We start from the raw sequence: 20952 nt of genomic DNA, 5'->3' as shown, positions 1-20952 counted from the left end.
TGCCTTCTCCTGTTTCATGTAGAATAATTTGTTTGATACACTGCTCAGTAGATGTTGAACTGAACAAGACCTAACAGCATCGATTCTAATACTGAGTTGAAAACAAAACTACTGAAGCAAATAAACATTTGTGTATTTAATCAAAGTCCAGTTTAAGCCCTTTATCCATCTCTTCATTGAATACTAAGCATCTTTATAATACAGTTTGTGGGACAGATGCCCTCCTCTAAAATTAGCTTTCTCGGTTCATGTCTGGCCCTCATTTACCATAAAATATTCCTAGAGATCTGTTACTGACTCACAACTCTCTTCCTAGTAACTTCCAGGGGTCCTGACTTTTCTACCCAGTAAATGGTCAGTAAAAGTTTGCTGATGGCTTTGAAGCCTACACTGGATCAGGTATTATTTCATCAATGTAGACTTGGTTGTTCTAGGGGGAAATGTAAGTATATAGCTCATGGATTGTGGAAGACTTTGATTTTGAACTTACTTCAGAATCAGTAGGAAAGTTAAATTTCCGTGTTTATGCAAAAGCAGGTATTTTTTAAAAGTCTGTTAGTGTCTGAGTATTTAAAGGAAGGAAAAACCATTAAATGAGAAATTTCATAGTAATACATAGTGTACAACTGTGAGGTGATTGGTAGTAATATACAACTAGGAATGGTGGAAAAGGAGAGAATCTAAAAAATTATTGTAAAGGAAGAACCAGATAAGCTGGTGGTTCACTGGATGTAGAGGGAGAGAAGCTATATATACTCAAACATTCATCCACTGTTCAGAAGCCCTTTCCCTTATTTCTCTGGGCTGAACAGGATTCAGTCAACACCCAGCTCATAAATTACTTCCTTGGAACAGCCTTCACTATGTCTCTTACCCTGCAGAGTTAATTTTTAAATTTTTTGTGCTCGTAAATGTTGATTATATAATTAGCATTGGGAATTTATAAGCCCTGATTATGCCTTCATTAAGGATTTAAAAATAAGATGACTAGAACAGAGGTAATGACAAAAGTAAATAAGAAAGTTCAGAGAAGGATTTGTTTTTGAGGGGAAATTATTTGCTTTTAGATTATATAGCAGTTGGAATGTCTCACGCCTGTCTACATGACCCAGGAGTAAGATTTGGTATATTGCTTTCTTGCCCTTGGCTTCACTCTAAACTCTGGAGAGTCCTCAGATAATACATAATAATATGTACCCATGTTTCAGATAGATTAGCCTAGGTGCCATAGGCTTAAAATAGCATAAGGTAATTTAGTTGGTATAAACATGTACTATCTCTTCAGATAAAACTGGGTTCCATCTTGGTGTTTTTATTGTTGCTGTTTCACTATGCAACGGTGACTTTTCTGAGTTTGTTTTTTCATCAGTAAAATGAATGTCATAGTGCCACTTCAGGATTTCTTGGTGGAGTTAAGTGTTAAATGAGAAGGATTTATTTTTGAGGAAAAATTATTTGTTTAAGCCTTTATAAGATAACTTAGCACATGATTGGTGATTGTGATGCATGTAAATTTGTAAAGAATGCTTCATTTATCCCCCACAACCTTATCAAAATCAACTATTTTATTCTTAATAAATGTTATAAATGTTTATGTAAACTTGCTTGTTGAACATGTTGTTTTGAGAAAAAAATGTTAAGGTAGAAAAACATGATTTTAACCTGAAAATCAAGAAGTTGCTTGTATTTCAAAGAAGGATGGAAGCATGGATACCATCTATTGCTAGTTTTAGCATAAAAGCCTGGAGCAGAGCATCAGTTCTTTGTATCTCTCCTGGAGAATGAATTGTCTGCAACCACAAACCTTAGGTGATTCTAACAACCTTATGTGAACTGGAGGAAGAAAATTTTGCTGAATAGAGGCCACTACTGGCATCAACAGCTGCTAAGGCAGTAACAGAATGACCACCGTTCTGATAATATCATGTTATCCTTAAACCTCCCCAGCCCCAATTAGCTCACTCTCTTGTTAAACCTATTGAGGGAAAATGAATTAAGTGTTTATTGATCAAGCGTATGTATGAACAATAATTTTTCTTTGTATTGCCTACCCTCTGTCATCCTGAAACAATAGGTTTTACATTAGCCTTCAGTTAATACTGAGAACAGAAATGAGAAAGTAATTGTTTCTTCCTATATAGGACTTATATATCCTAAGCCAGGGTTTCAGGGTGTTCATCCAGAAACGGATGAAAGCACAATTCCATTTACAGTTGCCCTAAATCAAGTGCTCCCCTTTTCACCTAAAATCCCTCAAAGACCTGCTTTTTCTTTTCCTTGAAGCAAGCTGACTGGCAGAGCCTCTTCCTCCCTTGGTGCGCTCTGATTTCCCGTTGAAACATCAAAGCCTAAGCATAGACTGACTACTCTTGATATCTAAGGGGCTAGTTTGAATAAAATATAAATGCTTCTGTTCTTCTTTCTTTAAATATTTGTTCAAATTGTGGTTGGAATTCTCTTCTAGTTCATACAGCCTTCCATCAGGGACTTCATTCTTAATGCTTTCACCAATTCCTTAGTCCTTGGCAGTCAGCTAGGACTTCTGTGGCAACTTATTTTTTACCACAGAAGGCAGGATTTCATCAAAGAGGTCAGTATAGCATCATAGGAATTCAGGCTGTAGTAGATTCAGACCTGGGTTCAATTGTCACTCTTATCACCTTGGGGAAAGTATTTAACCTCTCTAAGCCTCTGCTTCCTTATCTACAAAGTAGAAATACTAGTATTTACCTTAGGTTTGGCTGTGAGTATTAAGTGAGGTTATGAATGTAAAATGCTCAGCACATTGCATGGAACATTTTAAACATCTAGTAAATCTTACCTGTTGTGAGGATAAAAGAGTGTAAGCAAAAGGAGCTGGGAGAGAGGAGAGGCAACTCCTTAAAGGAAATTTAAAGGCAACTCTTATCTTATAATTTAGCCTATGGTAGATCCTATTTACCCTCTAATATGAGTGAATGAATAAAAATTATGCTTGAAGAAGTTACAAGGGAAGAGACTAAACTATCAGTCAAAATATTTAGTGATTACTATGGCCAGTGAAAGTGTTAGTTGCTCAGTCGTGTCCAACTTTGTGACCCCATGGACTGTAGCCTACCAGGCTCCTCCATCTATGGAATTTTCCAGGCAGGAATATTAGAGTGGGCTGCCATGCCCTTCTCCAGGAGAGCTTCCCAACCCAGAGATCGAACCCAGGTCTCAAATTGCAGGCAGATTCCTTACCATATGAGCCGGGAAGGGAACAATGACAGGCATGACCCCTACCTTCAAGAGTCTTAAGAGATTATTTTCTCTTTTAGTAAAACTTCAGTAGCTACTGCTATAAGGATGTGGTAAAAATAAATAGGTGAAATTCTGAAATAATGTGGGCCTCTTTATAGTCTTAGAGCCATAAGAAATTGCCAGTCCTATGTTCAGATGGGTGAAAATCTGGGACAAAGGCACTATAAGAAGTAAAAAGGATCACTGCTGGTAGAATATTATTCTGGTTCTGTTTCAAATTGGGAAATGTCAGAGAAAAACAACCTTTCTAAATATAATTTAAATGGAAATTAGAATGTGGTTGACTCAATGTACTTCCAGTTCATAGTTCAGTTCAGTTGCTCAGTCGTATCCAACTCTTTGCAACCCCATGAATCACAGCACGCCAGGCCTCCCTGTCCATCACCAACTCCCAGAGTTTACCCAAACTCATGTCCAGTGAGTTGGTGATGCCATCCAGCCATCTCATCCTCTGTCATCCCCTTCTCCTCCTGCCCTCAATCTTTTCCATCATCAGGGTCTTTTCAAATAAGTCAGCTCTTTGCATCAGGTGGCCAAAGTATTGGAGTTTCAGCTTCAACATCAGTCCTTCCAATGAACACCCAGGACTGATCTCCTTTAGGATGGACTAGTTGGATCTCCTTGCAGTCCAAGGGACTCTCAAGAGTCTTCTCCAACACCACAGTTCAAAAGCATCAATTCTTCTGCGCTCAGCTTTCTCTATAGTTCAACTCTCACATCCATACATGACTGCTGGAAAAACCATACCTTTGTTGGCAAAGTAAGGTCTCTGCTTTTTAATATGCTGTCTAGGTTGGTCATAGCTTTCCTTCCAAGGAGTAAGCGTCTTTTAATTTCATGGCTGCAATCACCATCTGCAGTGATTTTTGAGCCCAAAAAAATAGTCAACCACTGTACTGGAGTGGGGTGCCATTGCCTTCTCCGAATATGCTGTCTAGGTTGGCCATAACTTTCCTTTCAAGAAGTAAGAGTCTTTTAATTTCATGGCTGCAATCACCATCTGCAGTGATTTTGGAGCCGAAAAAAATAAAGTCTACCACGGTTTCCACTGTTTCTGCATCTATTTGCCATGAAGAGATGGGACCGGATGCCATGATCTTAGTTTTCTGAATATTGAGCTTTAAGCCAACTTTTTCACTCTCCTCTTTCACTTTCATCAAGAGGCTCTTTAGTTCTTCTTCACTTTCTGCCATAAAGGTGGTATCATCTGCATATCTGAGGTTATTGATATTTCTCCTGGCAATCTTGATTCCAGCTTGTGCTTCCTCCAGTCCAGTGTTTCTCATGATGTACTCTGCATATAAGTTAAATAAGCAGGGTGACAATATACAGCCTTGACGTACTCTTTTTCCTATTTGGAACCAGTCTGTTGTTCCATGTCCAGTTCTAACTGTTGCTTCTTGACCCGCATACAGGTTTCTCAAGAGGAAGGTCAGGTGGTCTGGTATTCTCATCTCTTTCAGAATTTTCCACAGTTTATTGTGATCCACACAGTCAAAGGATTTGGCATAGTAAACAAAGCAGAAATAGATGTTTTTCTGGAACTCTCTTGCTTTTTCGATGATCCAGCAGATATTGGGAATTTGATCTCTGGTTCCTCTGCCTTTTCTAAAACCAGCTTGAACATCTGGAAGTTCACAGTTCACGTATTGCTGAAGCCTGGCTTGGAGATTTTTGAGCATTACTAGCATGTGAGATGAGTGCAACTGTGCGGTAGTTTGAGCATTCTTTGGCATTGCCTTTCTTTGGGATTGGAATGAAAACTGACCTTTTCCAGTCCTGTAGCCACTGCTGAGTTTTCCAAATTTGCTGACATATTGAGTGCAGCACTTTCACAGCATCATCTTTTAGGATTTGAAATAGCTCAACTGGAATTCCATCACCTCCACTAGCTTTGTTCATAGTGATACTTCCTAAGGCCCACTTGACTTCCCATTCCAGGATGTCTGGCTCTAGGTGAGTGATCGCACCATCGTGATTATCTGGGTTGTGAAGATCTTTTTTGTATAGTTCTTCTGTGTATTCTTGCCACCTCTGCTTAATATCTTCTGCTTCTGTTAGGTCCCTACCATTTCTGTCCTTTATTGAGCCCACCTTGGCATGAAATGTTCCCTTGGTATCTCTAATTTTCTTGAAGAGATATCTAGTCTTTCCCATTCTATTGTTTCCCTCTATTTCTTTGCATTGATCACTGAGGAAGGTTTTCTTATCTCTCCTTGCTATTCTTTGGAACTTTGCATTCAAATGCAGAGTTTTCACCTTTGCTTTTTTGCTTCTCTTCTTTTCACATCTATTTGTAAGGCCTCCTCAGACAGCCGTTTTGCTTTTTTGCATTTCTTTTTCTTGGGGATGGTCTTGATCCCTGTCTCCTGTACAGTGTCATGAACCTCCACCCATAGTTCATCAGGCACTCTATCAGATCTAGTCCCTTACATCTATTTGTCACTTCCACCCTATAATCATAAGGGATTTGATTTAGGTCATACCTGAATGGTCCAGTTCATAGACTGCCAACAAATATCTGTATAGTCAATGCTATGGTCTTCCCAGTGGTCACATACGGTTGTGAGAGCTGGACCATAAAGAAGGCAGAATACCAAAGAATTGATGCCTTCGAACTGTGGTGCTAGAAAAGACTCCTGAAAGTCCCTTGGACAGTAAGGAGATCAAACCAGTCAATCTTAAGGGAAATCAACTGTGAATACTTGTTGAAAGGACTGATGCTGAAGCTGAATCTCGAGTATTTTGGTCATCTGATGTGAATGGCCAATGTGAATGGCTGATGTGAATGTCACTGGAAAAGTCCCTGATCCTGGGAAAGAATGAGGGCAGAAGGAGAAGAAGGTGTCAGAGGATGAGATGTGGATGGCATCACCGATGCAATGGACATGAACTTGGGCAAGCTTCAGGAGATGGTGAGGGACAGGGAGGCCTGGTGTGATGCAGTCCATGGGGTCTGAGTCAGACATGACTGGGCAACTGAAAAACAAGAACCATTGTTCAAAACCACATAAATCACCCCAAAGAAATATGCAAATAAGCTGTGGTACTTATACCATGTCATGACTAAAAATCAGGTTTTCAAGGACTAAATAATGACAAATGGGAAATGCTTTAAGATAAGTGAAAAAAGCAAACATGGAGAAAACAGAAAATAGAAACAGGAAACTGTATAGTATTACAAAACCATATTAATAGAGTATGATATTGGCATAAAAACAGACACATAGATCAATGGAATAGAATGGAGAGCACAGACATAAACCCACACATATGGTTAATTTATGACAAAGGAGCCAAAAACACATTGGGAAAAGATAGTCTCATCAATAAATGGAGTTGGAAAAACTGAATAGCCACATGTAAAAGAGTTTAAACCTGGATCAGTATCTTACACCATGCACAAAAATAAATGGATTTAAGACTTGAAACCACAAAACACCTAGAAGAAACAGAGGGTAAGCCCTTGAAATTGGTTTTGGCAATTGCTTTTTGGATTTTATACTAAAAGCAAAGGCAACAAAAGCAAAATAAAGAGTGGAATTACATCAGACTAAAAAGCTCTCTGTGGTATAGGAAACCATCAACAAATGAAAAGGCAACCAACAGAATGGGAGAAAACATTTGCAAATCTTATATCTGATAAAGGGTTAATATCCAAAATATATAAAGAACTCATAAAACTCAACAGAAAAAAATCCAATCAAAAGATGGGCAGAGGAAATGAACAGACATTTTTCCAAAGAAGACATACAAATAGCCAAGAGGTACATGAAAAGGTGTTCAACATCACTAATTAGCAGGGAAATGCAAATTAAATCCACAATGAGTTAACATCTCACACCTGATAGAATGGCGGTTAACAAGAAATAACAAGTTTTGGTAGGGATGTAGAGAAAAGGGAACTCTTGTGCACTGCTGGATGCAGTCACTATGAAAAATAGTATAGAGGTTCCTCAAAAAATTAAAAATTGAACTACCATATGATCCAGCAACTCCACCTCTGGGTACTATCTGAAGGAAGCAAAACCACTATCTTGAAAAGATACCTACATCTCCATGTTCATTGCAGCATTATTTGCAATAGTCAAGAAATGGAATGGAAACAACCTAATTGTCCGTCAATGGATGAATGGATAAAGAAAATAAAACAAGAATATTTTACACACACACACATCTTTAAAAGAAGGATATCCACCATTTGTGACAACATGGATGGACCCTGAGAGCATTGTGCTAAGTGAAATAAATGAGATGGTGAAAGGCAAATACCGTGTGATCTCATAGATACCCCACCAGATGGTGGTTGCACAGAGGTGGCGAGGAAAGGGGCAATGGGTTAAAGTAGTGGAAAGTATAAACTTCCAGTAATAAGATAAATGACAGTGTCTTCCTGACCCCTAACTGACTGGGCCCCTTTTCCTGCAGTGCTCTTGAGTCTGATATGGTGGGACAGCTCACCCTCACCATGGGAATGAGCTCATGGTAGAGATTTGCCAAGAGAATGCACTGGTCATAGCAAACACCCTCTTCCAACAACACAAGAGAAGACCCTACACACGGACATCACCAGATGGTCAAACCGAAATCAGATTGATTATATTCTTTGCAGCCAAAGGTGGAGAAGCTCTGTACAGTCAGCAAAAACAAGACTGGGAGCTGACTGTGGCTCAGATCATAAACTCCTTATTGCCAAATTCAGACTGAAATTGAAGATAGTAGGGAAAACCACTAGACCATTCAGGTATGACCTAAATCAAATCCCTTACGATTATACAGTGGAAATGACAAATAGATTTAACGGACTAGATCTGATACAGTGCCTGATGAACTATGGTCAGAGGTTCATGACATTGTACAGGAGACAGGGATCAAGACCATCCCCAAGAAAAAGAAATGCAAAAAAAGCAAAATGGTTGTCTGAGGAGGCCTTACAAATAGTTGTGAAAAGAAGAGAAGCAAAAAACAAAGGAGAAAAGGAAAGATATACCCATTTGAATGCAGAGTTCCAAAGAATAGCAAGGAGAGATAAAGCCTTCCTCAGTGATCAATGCAAATAAATAGAGGGAAAAAATAGAATGGGAAAGACTAGAGATCTCTTCAGGAAAATTAAGAGATACCAAGGGAATATTTCATGCAAAGATGGGCTCAATAAAGGACAGAAATGGTAGGGACCTAACAGAAACAGAAGATATTAAGAAGAGGTGGCAAGAATACACAGAAGAACTATACAAAAAAGATCTTCACAACCCAGATAATCACGATGGTGTGATCACTCACCTAGAGCCAGACATCCTGGAATGGGAAGTCAAGTGGGCCTTAGGAAGCATCACTATGAACAAAGCTAATGGAGGTAATGAAATTCCAGTTGAGCTCTTTCAAATCCTAAAAGATGATGCTGTGAAAGTGCTGCACTCAAAATGCCAGCAAATCTGGAAAACTCAGCAGTGGCCACAGGACTGGAAAAGGTCAGTTTTCATTCCAATCCCAAAGAAAGGCAATGCCAAAGAATGCTCAAACTACCGCACAATTGCACTCATCTCACATGCTAGTAAAGTAATGCTCAAAATTCTCCAATCTAGGCTTCAACAATATGTGAACTGTGAACTTCCAGGTGTTCAAGCTGATTTTAGAAAGGGCAGAGGAACCAGAGATCAAATTGCCAATATCCGCTGGATCATCGAAAAAGCAAGAGAGTTCCAGAAAAACATCTATTTCTGCTTTACTGACTATGCCAAAGCCTTTGACTGTGTGGCTCACCACAAACTGTGGAAAACTCTGAGAGATGAGAATACCAGACCACCTGACCTGCCTCTTGAGAAACCTGTATGCAGGTTAGGAAGCAACAGTTAGAACTGGACATGGAACAACAGACTGATTCCAAATAGGAAAAGGAGTACATCAAGGCTGTATACTGTCACCCTGATTATTTAACTTATATGCAGAGTACATCATGAGAAACGCTGGACTAGATGAAGCACAAGCTGGAATCAAGATTGCCGGGAGAAATATCAATAACCTCAGATATGCAGATGACACCACCCTTATGGCAGAAAGCGAAGAAGAACTAAAGAGCCTCTTGATGAAAGTGAAAGAGGAGAGTAAAAATGTTGGCTTAAAGCTCAACATTCAGAAAACTAAGATCATGGCATCTGGTCCCATCACTTCATGGCAAATAGATGGGATAACAGTGGAAGCAGTGGCTAACTTTATTTGTTTGGGCTCCAAAATCACTGCAGATGGTGACTGCAGCAATGAAATGAAAAGACACTTGCTCCTTGGAAGGAAAGCTAGACCAACCTAGACAGCACATTAAAAAGCAGAGACATTTTTTTGCCAACAAAGGTCCATCTAGTCAAGGCTATGGATTTTCCAGTAGTTATTTATGGGTGTGAGAGTTGGACTATATAAAGAAAGCTGAGCGCAGAAGAATTGATGCTTTTGAACTGTGGTGTTGGAGAAGACTCTTTGAGAGACCCTTGGACTGCAAGGAGATCCAACCAGTCCATCCTAAAGGAAATCAGTCCTGAATATTCACTGGAAAGGCTGATGTTGAAGCTGAAACTCCGGTACTTGGGCCACCTGATGCAAAGAACTGACTCATTTGAAAAGACCCTGATGCAGGGAAAGATTGCGGGCAGGCGGAGAAGGGGATGACATAGGTTGAGATGGTTGGATGGCATCACCAACTCAATGGACATGAGTTTGAGTAAGCTCCGGGAGTTGGTGATGGACAGGGAGGCCTGGTGTGCTGTAGTCCTTGGGGTCGCAAAGAGTCGGACATGAATGAGCTACTGAACTGACTGATTAATAAGATAAATAAGTTCTGGGGATATAATGTACAGCCGACTATAACTATAGTCATATAGTTAACAAGATCCTATATTTGAGAGTTGCTAGGAGAGTTGCTAAGAAAATCCTAAAGTCTTCATCAGAAGAAAAAAACCAAAAACTATGTGTGGTGATGGATGTTAACTAAAATTGTGTTAATCATTTTGCAACATCCTTTAAATCATTATATCGCCCACCTAAAACTAATACAATGTTACATGTTACTTTTATTCCAGTTTTGAAAAGTGTGTTAAAGAAACCAATAGTTACTCACTGATAAAGCTGGATGGTGAGATTGGAAGTAAATTTATTTTCTTCTTAAAACTTGCTTTGAATAAAATAAACACTTCAAAGAAAATGGTTCAGGCTCTTAAAATACTTGGGATCCATGGTGAATTAGGTTTTAATTTAACAAAAGTTATGTTAAAAATCTCTTAGTTTAGGTAAGCTACCACAAAACAGATACCAAAACAAAAAGTAGCAACTGAAAAGGGGAACATTTTCAATACTAATTTAACTCATATTGTTATAGTATAAAATTATTACATACTGCTGCCTACAAGGACTACAGGTCAATAGATGGCTTCAATTCATTACTAAGGTGCATAGATCTGCCATATTGCTAAATCATACCTTGAGAATAGCTATAAGCTTGAGAAGGATCAAGTATTTTGTCCATTGAGAATGAACTGGGTGATTCCTGAGAATGTTTCTCCACCACCTCTACTGTATCACTGGATGAAGATGATGATGAAGACAATCCCAGTCTAACATATCTTCCTTTTTTACCACATAGTGAACAATCTACCGGTGTGGCACTAGGTCCCCGGGGCAGTTGAACTTCATCTCTGTTGTAGTTTCTAACAGCTCCACTGTGATGCACAGAGCGTTCTCGTTGCCATATATAATGGGTTGGAGCAATAGCCATAACCTATAGTGGAAAGCTTTCTTTTAGAATTTTTAAGAAGATTTTAAAATTTAGTGAAAGAACAGTAGAACTGAAGCAACTTTCCACATTTTGCTCAGATATTCTAGGATTTGGAAAGATAATGCCCCCCAAATAATACATCATTCTTAACTTTGGAATGTATTGGGTTGAGAATATTTTTAATTGAGGTTTCCACCTATGTATGTTTATCTTAGCATGTTTGCAATAATAGCAAGAGATATGGTAAATAAGAACACAGGTATGTTGCTTAACCTCTCTATTCCTGTTTTCTTGTCTGTAGTATGGAGAGAATAATACTGTCTATTTTAGCGGGCTGTTGCAAGTATTAGATGAGGAAGTATTTAAAAAGTACTGAAGATTCTGCACTACATGTCAGACACTGTTCTCTAAGGTGTGTTAGATAAAATACTGTCTTTAGAGTCGGGATAGACTTAGTTTCTTATCCTGGCTCTGCCACTTGCTAGTTGTATGATGCTAGTTACTTAACCTTTAGGAGCCTCAATTTCTTCATATCTAAAGCTGGGGATAGCATCTGCTTCATAGAATTGTCCTGAAGGTTATATATATATAAAATCCTTATCACACAGTAAACATCTGGCCAATGAAAGCAAATGATAGCCATTTAAGAAGACAAGCTAGGGGAGTGTACCTACCTGCTGACCTCTTGTCTAAAACTTCAAAACAGAATGTTACTTCTAAACAAAAAATAATGTTTAGTTGTAGTTATCAATGACCCAAGGTAAATTAGAATTGTAGAATTTGAGAGCTAGACAGTGCTTTTAAAAAATATTCAAGTTTCTGGACAAAACTATAATTCAAAAAGACAGACAGTGCTTAATGATTTTTCAGACTGGTTTGAGGAGCCCTTGGTTTCACAGACAATGCTGGGGTCCCCAGGAGTGGCTAAGGGAAGACAAAGCAGGTTGGAGAACCTCAATTTGGGGGATCGTATAAAATTTTGTTTGGAAAGAAGCTTTTGTTGTTAAGAAAGAAAACCTTAACCACACCCCCAACCCCCAGTCCTGGTTAAAGCCAAATCCCTCAGAAAATAGAGTTATTGCTGTTATTGTCTCATTCAAGGCAATGAATAAAGAATACTAGCTATGCTAACTTTATGATCGTTTCTTTTAATTTTAAACTTTTTATTTTGTATTAGGGTATAGCCAGTTAACAATGTAATAGTTTTAGGTGAAGAGCAAAGGGACTCAGCCATCCATATATGTGTATCCATTCCTCCCAAAACTCCCCTTCCATCCACAGTACCATATAACATTGAGCAGAGTTCTATGTAGCTATGCTAATTTTTAAAGTGTACTTTAGGATTGGATTTATTTTATAATCTGCTTCTTAAATCCTTCAAAAAAGTTTTCAACCAAAGACATGTAATAAAGTTATATATCTTTTAAAAGGCAGAAGTAAATAAGATCTTAACTGTAAACATATATTTCTATGACATTGTAAAGTTTGGTTAAGAAATACCTAAGATGAGGAAGTAAAATGTCAATTTTTCTTATTTCTTCCATATTTATCTATAATTTTTCATCAGTATTTCTCTATTTCCCATATCTGGAATGGCCTTTCCCTTTATTTGTCTTAGCATTGCTTTTCCTTCAATGCCTGGCATAAATCCCACCTTTCTAGAAACTCCAGGTTTCAAATTTTGTTTTATTGTTAATCCTATATTAGGACTCAGCATATAAATGTTAGTACTCAGATATATCTTACTATGCATGTTACCCTTTCCGGACAGGAACAGCTTCTTGTACATCTCTCTCTCAAATGCCCTCTCCATAACTGTGAAAGCGAAAGTTGCTCAGTTGTGTCCGACTCTTTGTGACCCTATGGACTATACAGTCCATAGAATTCTCCAGGCCAGAATACTGGAGTGGGTAGCCAGTTCCCTTCTCCACAACAGTAGTCATTAAATATTTCTTAATGATAGATGAAAATAAGAAATTAAGAGGCCACTGACATTACTAGCCTTCAACAATATAACTTTTGTAGAAACCCTACAGCAAAGTCTAATGAAGAGAGCAGAGGAAACTATGAAGTAAAGGGAACTCTGAAGCAAAGGCACAATATAGAAGATTTGGTACTGTTCTTTCTGCAAAACTAGGCATCATAGTCTCTCCACATGCTAACCTAGAGAAGTGCATGCAAGTGCACACTCTTAAATATACATAAGGTCTACATATATTTTGCACACACATTAGAATGTTACAGTGATAACAACAGTGAATTAAAAAGAAAACTGTACCACAGTCAAAAAAGCAAGATTTTGGTCTTAATTCTATATAGTTCCTATTCAGTTCAGTTCAGTTCAGTCGCTCAGTCGTGTCCAACTCTTTGCAACCCCATGCTGCAATTCATGGGGTCGCAAAGAGTCGGACACGACTGAGCGACTGAACTGAACTGAACTGAACCGCAGGACGCCAGGCCTCCCTGTCCATCACTAACACTCTAAGTCCACCCAAACCCATGTCCACCGAGTCGGTGATGCCATCCAACCATCTCAACCTCTGTCGTCCTCTTCTCCTGCCCTCAATCTTTCCCAGCATCAGGGTCTTTTCAAATGAGTCAGCTCTTCGCATCAGGTGGCCAAAGTATTGGAGTTTCAGCTTCAACATCAGTCCTTCCAATGAACACCCAAGACTGATCTCCTTTAGGATGGACTGGTTGGATCCCCTTGCAGTCCAAGGGACTCTCAAAGAGTCTTTTCCAACACACAGTTCAAAAGCATCAATTCTTCGGCGCTCAGCTTTCTTCACTGTCCAACTCTCACATCCATACACGACCACTGGAAAAACCACAGCCTTGACTAGACGGACCTTTGTTGGCAAAGTAATGTCTCTGCTTTTAAACACGCTATCTAGGTTGGTCATAACTTTCCTTCCAAGGAGTAAGCGTCTTTTAATTTCATTGCTGCAATCACCATCTGCAGTGATTTTGGAGCCCAGAAAAATAAAGTCAGCCACTGTTTCCCATCTATCTTCCATGAAGTGATGGGACCGGATGCCACAATCTTAGTTTTCTAAATGTTGAGCTTTAAGCCAACTTTTCACTCTCCACTTTCACTTTCATCAAGAGCCTCTTTAGTTCTTCTTCGCTTTCTGCTATAAAAGTGGTGTCATCTGCATATCTGAAGGTATTGATATTTCTCCTGGCAATCTTGTTTCCAGCTTGTGCTTCCTCCAGCCCAGCGTTTCTCATGATGTACTCTGCATAGAAGTTAAATAAGCAGGGTGACAATACACAGCCTTGACGTACTCGTTTTCCTATTTGGAACCAGTCTGTTGTTCCATGTCCAGTTTTAACTGTTGCTTCCTGACCTGCATACAGGTTTCTCAAGAAGCAGGTCAGGTGGTCTGGTATTCCCATCTCTTTCAGAATTTTCCACAGTTTATTGTGATCCACACAGTCAAAGACTTTGGCATAGTCAATGAAGCAGAAATAGATGTTTTTGTGGTACTCTCTTGCTTTTTCGATGATCCAGTGGATGTTGGCAATTTGATGTCTGGTTCCTCTGCCTTTTCTAAACCAGCTTGAACATCTGAAAGTTCACGGTTCATGTATTGCTGAAGCCTGGCTTGGAGAATTTTAAGCATTACTTTACTAGCGTGTGAGATGAGTGCAATTGTGCAGTAGTTTGAGCATTCCCTTTCTTTGGGATTGGGATGAAAACTGACCTTTTCCAGCCCTGTGGCCACTGCTGAGTTTTCCATATTTGCTGGCATATTGAGTGCAGCACTTTCACAGCATCATCTTTCAGGATTTGAAATAGCTCAACTGAACCTCCATCACCTCCACTAGCTTTGTTCGTAGTGATGCTTCCTAAGGCCCACTTGACTTTACATTCCAGGATGTCTGGCTCTGGGTGAGTGATCACACCATCGTGATTGTCTGGGTCGTGAAGAACTTTTTTGTACAATTCTTCTGTGTATCTTGCCACCTCTTCTTAATATCTTCTGCTTCTCTTAGGTCTCTACCATTTCTGTCCTTTATTGAGCCCATCTTTGCATGAAATGTTCCCTTGGTATCTCTAATTTTCTTGAAAAGATCTCTAGTCTTTCCCATTCTATTGTTTTCCTCTATTTCTTTGCATTGATCCCTGAGGAAGGCTTTCTTATCTCTCCTTGCTATTCTTTGGAACTCTGCATTCAAATGGGTATATCTTTCCTTTTCTCCTTTGCTTTTCGCTTCCCGTCTTTTCAGTTATTTGTAAGGCCTCCTCAGACAGCCATTTTGCTTTTTTGCATTTCTTTTTCTTGGGGATGGTTTGATTCCTGTCTCCTGTACAATGTCACAAACCTCCATCCATAGTTCATCAGGTATTCTATCAGATGTAGTCCTTTAAATCTATTTCTCACTTCTACCGTATAGCCATAAGGGATATGATTTAGGTCGTACCTGAATGGTCTAGTGGTTTTCTCCACTTTCTTCAATTTCAGTCTGAATTTCGCAATAAGGAGTTCATGATCTGAGCCACAGTCAGCTCCCGGTCTTGTTTTTGCTGACTGTATAGAGCTTCTCCACCTTTGGCTGCAAAGAATATAATCAATCTGATTTCGATGTTGACCATCTAGTGATGTCCATGTGTAGAGTCTTGTGTTGTCGGAAGAGGGTATTTGCTATGACCAGTGCCTTCTCTTGGCAAATCTCTATTAGCCTTTGCCCTGCTTCATTCTGTACTCCAAGGCCAAATTTGGCTGTTATTCCAGGTGTTTCTTGACTTCCTACTTTTGCATTCCAGTCCCTATAATGAAAAGGACATCTTACTTGGGTGTTAGTTCTAGAAGGTCTTGTAGGTCTTCATAGAACTGTTCAACTTCAGCTTCTTCGGCGTTACTGGTTGGGGCATAGACTTGAATTACCATATTAAATGGTTTGCCTTGAAAATGAACAGAGATCATTCTGTCGTTTTTTGAGATTGCATCCAAGTACTGCATTTCGGACTCTTTTGTTGACTATGATGGCTACTCCATTTCTTCTAAGGGATTCCTGCCCTCAGTAGTAGATATAATGGTCATCTGAGTTAAATTCCAGTCCATCTTAGTTCACTGATTCCTAGAATGTTGCTGTTCACTCTTGTCATCTCCTGTTTGACCACTTCCAATTTGCTCTGATTTATGGACCTAACATTCCAGGTTCCTATGCAATATTGCTCTTTACAGCATCGAATCTTGCTTCTATCACCAGTCCCATTCACAACTGCGTGTTGTTTTTGCTTTGGCTCCATCCCTTCATTCTTTCTGTAGTTATTTCTCCACTAATCTCCAGTAGCATAGTGGGCACCTACTGACCTGGGGAGTTCATCTTTCAGTGTCCTATCTTTTTGACTTTTCATACTGTTCATGGGGTTCTCAAGGCAATACTGAAGTGGTTTGCCATTCCCTTCTCCAGTGGACCACATTCTGTCATAGTTCCTATGACCTTAAGCAAATTGCATTAACTTTCTGAGCCACAAGGCCTTTTATATATGAGAAAATAGGTCACTTAGAGTTATTAAATTCTACAATTTTATGAAAGTGACTTCTCTGAAGCATTGGTAGCACTTGATCTATCAGAAACATTATCCTAGTTTTTTTTTTTTTTACTTCAGCTCACTCTTCTTTTATTTTTAGTGATTTCTTGGTGGGGGGTGGAGGTGGGCTTTGGTGAGTTTTTAAAATTTAATATTTGGCTGTTTTTCTCTCTATACATTCTATTTCTCTATGATCTCAAGTGGCAGTATAATATAAGGTGTTAAAAGCAATGACTCTGGAGTTAGACTGCCTAGGTTTGAATACCGGTGTGCTGCTTTTCTAATTGTGTGACCTTGGAGAAGTCATTTAGTCTCTCTGTGCCTTTTTCCTTATCTGGATTACCTAGTTAGCTGTAAAAATTGTGAGCGTTAATACATGTGCAGTACTGAGACCAGTGCTCAGAAAGTATTAACATTATTTTCATTGTGGATCTTTTATCTACTACCAAACTTTAAACATCACTTAATGAAATGACAGATGTCAGAGAACACAGAACACTGGGAAACCATCAGATGTGAAGTCAAGCTCTGGTTCTGTGATTTAACTATGTATGATCTTGAGTAAATTTCAATCTCCGTGGTCCTCAGTTTCATCAGTTATAAAATGAGAATGCTACAATTCTCAAAAGTACTCTTGTGAGGATAAGAAGCCAATTTAATGAAAATATAAATTTGTAAAACACCATGCAAATGTATAGTATAATTATTGTAAGCCAGTTTGTAGCTAGTATTGTAACTTGCGTTTATTTTAGGATATGTGACTAAAAAATGGGTTGGCAGTGTGCCTATACTGGGCTCTTAATAACAAATGCATAGAACACTTAACTAAATTTCTTAGCATGTCTCCCTGCCCCACCCCGCCCCCCCGCCAAAATTATCTATTTGGATATCTGGATAAGGGTCAGTGCTAAGGCTGCTCAGTAAAGAATTGTTCCATAGTCTTGTTTATTTTTAATTTTTTTTATTGAAGTACAGTTGATTCACAATGTTTCAGGTGTATAGCAAAGTGATGCAGTTGTATACTTTCTCAGATTATCTTCCATTATTGATTATTACAAGATACTGAATATAGTTTCCTTGTTATACAGTAGAGGTGCTTGTTGTTGGTTTTCATGGATAGTTCAGTTCAGTCGCTCAGTCGTGTCCGACTCTTTGCGACCCCATGAATTGCAGCACGCCAGGCCTCTCTGTCCATCACCAACTCCCAGAGTCTACCCAAACCCATGTTCATCGAGTCGGTGATGCCATCCAACCATCTCATCCTCTGTCGTCCCCTTCTCCTTCCGCCCCCAATCCTACCCAGCATTAGGGTCTTTTCCAATGAGTCAACCCTTTGCATGAGGTGGCCAAAGTATTGGAGTTTCAGCTTCAACATCAGACCTTCCAATGAACACTCAGGATTGATCTCTTTTAGGATGGATTGATTGGATCTCCTTGCAGTCCAAGGGACTCTCAAGAGTCTTCTCCAACACCACAGCTCAAAAGCATCAATTCTGCGGCGCTCAGCTTTCTTCACCGTCCAACTCTCACATCCATACATGACCACTGGAAAAACCATAGCCTTGACTAGACGGACTTTTGTTGGCAAAGTAATGTCTCTGCTTGTAAATATGCTATCTAGGTTGGCCATAACCTTCCTTCCAAGGAGTAAGCGTCTCTTAATTTCATGGCTGTAGTCACCATCAGCAGTGATTCTGGAGCCCAAAAAAATAAAAGTCTGACACTGTTTCCACTGTTTCCCCATCTATCTCCCATGGAGTGATGGGACCAGATGCCATGATCTTAGTTTTCTGAACGTTGAGCTTTAAGCCAACTTTTTCACTCTCCTCCTTCACCTTCATCAAGAGGCTCTTTAGTTCTTCTTCACTCTCTGCCATAAGGGTGGTGTCATCCGCATATCTGAGGTTATTGATATTTCATGGATAAGATATTTATATTTCATGGATAAGAAATAAGGAAATATTGATATTTCATGGATAAGAAAGTATGAAAAAGACATGGAAGCTTTAAGTTCCATTATGTCAGTCAGTTGTATTTACTGAGTACCTACTACAAGTCAGGCACTGTTTAGATACTGTACATGTAATAGGCACAGAATAAAGACCCTCTTGGGGACTTCCCTGGCGTCCTGTAATTAGGACACAGCACTTTCACTGCCGAGGGCTCAGGTTTAGTCCCTGGTTGAGGGAACTAAGATCCTGCAACTTGCACAATGCAGTCAAAAAAAAAAAAAAAAAAAGACCCTCTTGGAGTTTATATTCTAGTATGGGTAAACAGACATCAGCAAGGTAAGTAAGTAAAATAGAGTGTTATACAATGGCTAAGTGTTGTGAGGAAAACCAGGGAAAGGAGTAGAGAGTAATAGAGGGACGTACTACTTGCTATTTTACCAGCTTTATTGAGATATAACTCAGATATCATATAATTCACTGGTTTAAAGTATGGAATTCAATGGCTTTTGATATCTTCAGGGTAGCACAATGATTACTACAATCAATTTTAGTACATTTTCATCACTTCATAGAGAAGGCAGTCACACTCCACTCCTTCCTCCCTTCAGCCTCAGGCAACCACTTTCTATGAGTTTGGATTTATGTATTCTTCACAGTTGATGTAAATGAACCAATGTGGCTATCTGAGGACTGGCTTCTTTCACTTGCATAAGGTTTTCAGCATTCATCCACTTTGTAGCATGTATCAATATTTTATTCCTCTTAATTGCCAAGTTATATATCATTGCATTGATATTTTGTCTATCCATTCATTAGCTGCTGGACATTTCAGTTGTTTTTACAACTATTGACTATTATGAATAAGGCCGCTTGCTATAAACATTCATGTAGAAGTTTTCAAAAAATACCTATTTATTTTTGGCTGTGCTAAGTCTTCGTTGCTGTACTTTCTCTAGTTGCAGCAAGTAGGAGCTATTCTCTAGTTGTGGAGCATGGGCTTCTCATTGTGGTGGCTTCTCTTACTGCAGTGCACAGGCTCTAAGGGCACGTGGGCTTCAGTAGTTGCTGCTCCTGGGCTGCAGAGTGCAAGCTCAGTAATTGTGGCACATGAGCTTAGTTGCTCCATGGCATGTGGGATCTTCCTGGACAAGGGATCAAACTCATATCCCTTACATTGTAAGGTGGATTCTTAACCACTGGACCACCAGGAAAGCCCCATATACAAGTTTTTGTGTGGACATAATTTTCATTTCTTTTGAGTATAAAACTTAGAGTGGAACTGCTGGTCATATGGTCTCTGTTTAGCTTTTTGAGGAACTGCCAGACTGTTTTCCAAAGCAACTAAATGATTTTACATTCCCACCAGAAGTGAGGGTTCCAATTTCTTCACATCCTTGTCAATATTTGTTATTATGTCTTTTTTTTTCAAATCATAGCCTTCCTAGTGGGTGTAAAGAAATATCTCCTTGATTTTGACTTTACATTTTTTTGATGGCTGTTGAGCATCTATTCATGTGCTTTTTTGCCCATCTGAATATCTTTTTTGAAGGAATGTGTATTCAGATCCTTTGCCCTTTAGAAAACTGGGTTGTCTCTTTATTTCTGAGTTTTAAGAGCTGTTTGTATGTTTTAGATACAAGTACCTTATAAGACAGATGATTTGCAAAGATTTTCTTCCAGTTTCTGGGCTGTCCCTTCACTTTCTTAATGGTGCCCTTTGAAGAACAAAATTTTTAAATTTTGATGATGTTCATTTTTTATCTGTATTTTCTATTCTTGCTTGTGCTTCTGGTTGTTACATCTAAGAAACCTAATCCAAGGTCATGAAGATTTAACACCTATGTTTTAAGAATTTTATAGTTTTTAGCTCTTAAATATAGGTCTTTGGTCCATTTGAGTTAGTTTTTATATATAATATGAAGCAGGGGTCCAGGTGCTTTCTTTTGCATGTGGACATCCAGTTGCTTCAGCACAATTTGTTGAAAAGATTATTCTTGCCCCACTGAGTTTTCTTGGTACCCTTGCCAAAAGTCAATTGAACACAAATTTCTGGACTCTTCAATTTTTATTCCATTGAGGGAGATACTATGCAATATAGGGTGGTAAGGAATGATTTTTCTGAGGTGACACTTAGCAGAGTCCTGCATGAAGTGAGGAAGTGAAGCATACTAACTAATATCTGGGGGAGAGCATTCTAGATAATAGGAATGGCAAGTGCAAAGACTCCAAGGTGGGAGCATCCTTGATGAATCTGAGGAATAGCTAGAAGGCCAGTGTGGTTGAAGTGAAGTGAACGAGGCTGGGAGATAAAGTCAATGAAATAAGGGAGGAGAGCTGGCAGACCATGTGGAGCAAGATAAGGATGTTGCCTTTTACTCTGTGAGATGAGAAACCTCTGAAGGTTTTTGAGTAGAGGA

General features: G+C 39.1%; 1 protein-coding gene across 8 annotated transcripts in view; it reads right to left on the bottom strand.

Moving 5' to 3' along the window:
- Positions 1-20952, bottom strand: part of SPDYA (speedy/RINGO cell cycle regulator family member A) — a 39952-nt gene that overhangs the window by 1875 nt on the left and 17125 nt on the right. For all 8 annotated transcript variants that reach the window (XM_081484286.1, XM_081484283.1, XM_081484284.1 and 5 more), the window contains one exon: positions 10747-11044. In XM_081484286.1, the coding sequence (XP_081340412.1) occupies positions 10747-11044 (298 nt within the window). The remainder of the gene's footprint in view (positions 1-10746; positions 11045-20952) is intronic.

Source organism: Giraffa tippelskirchi, chromosome 4 (assembly GCF_054371585.1).
Source record: "Giraffa tippelskirchi isolate mGirTip1 chromosome 4, T2T-mGirTip1v1.2.pri, whole genome shotgun sequence".
Taxonomy (NCBI): domain Eukaryota; kingdom Metazoa; phylum Chordata; class Mammalia; order Artiodactyla; family Giraffidae; genus Giraffa; species Giraffa tippelskirchi.
Note: the sequence above shows the minus strand (reverse complement) of the source record. Positions and strands in the feature narration are given on the sequence as shown.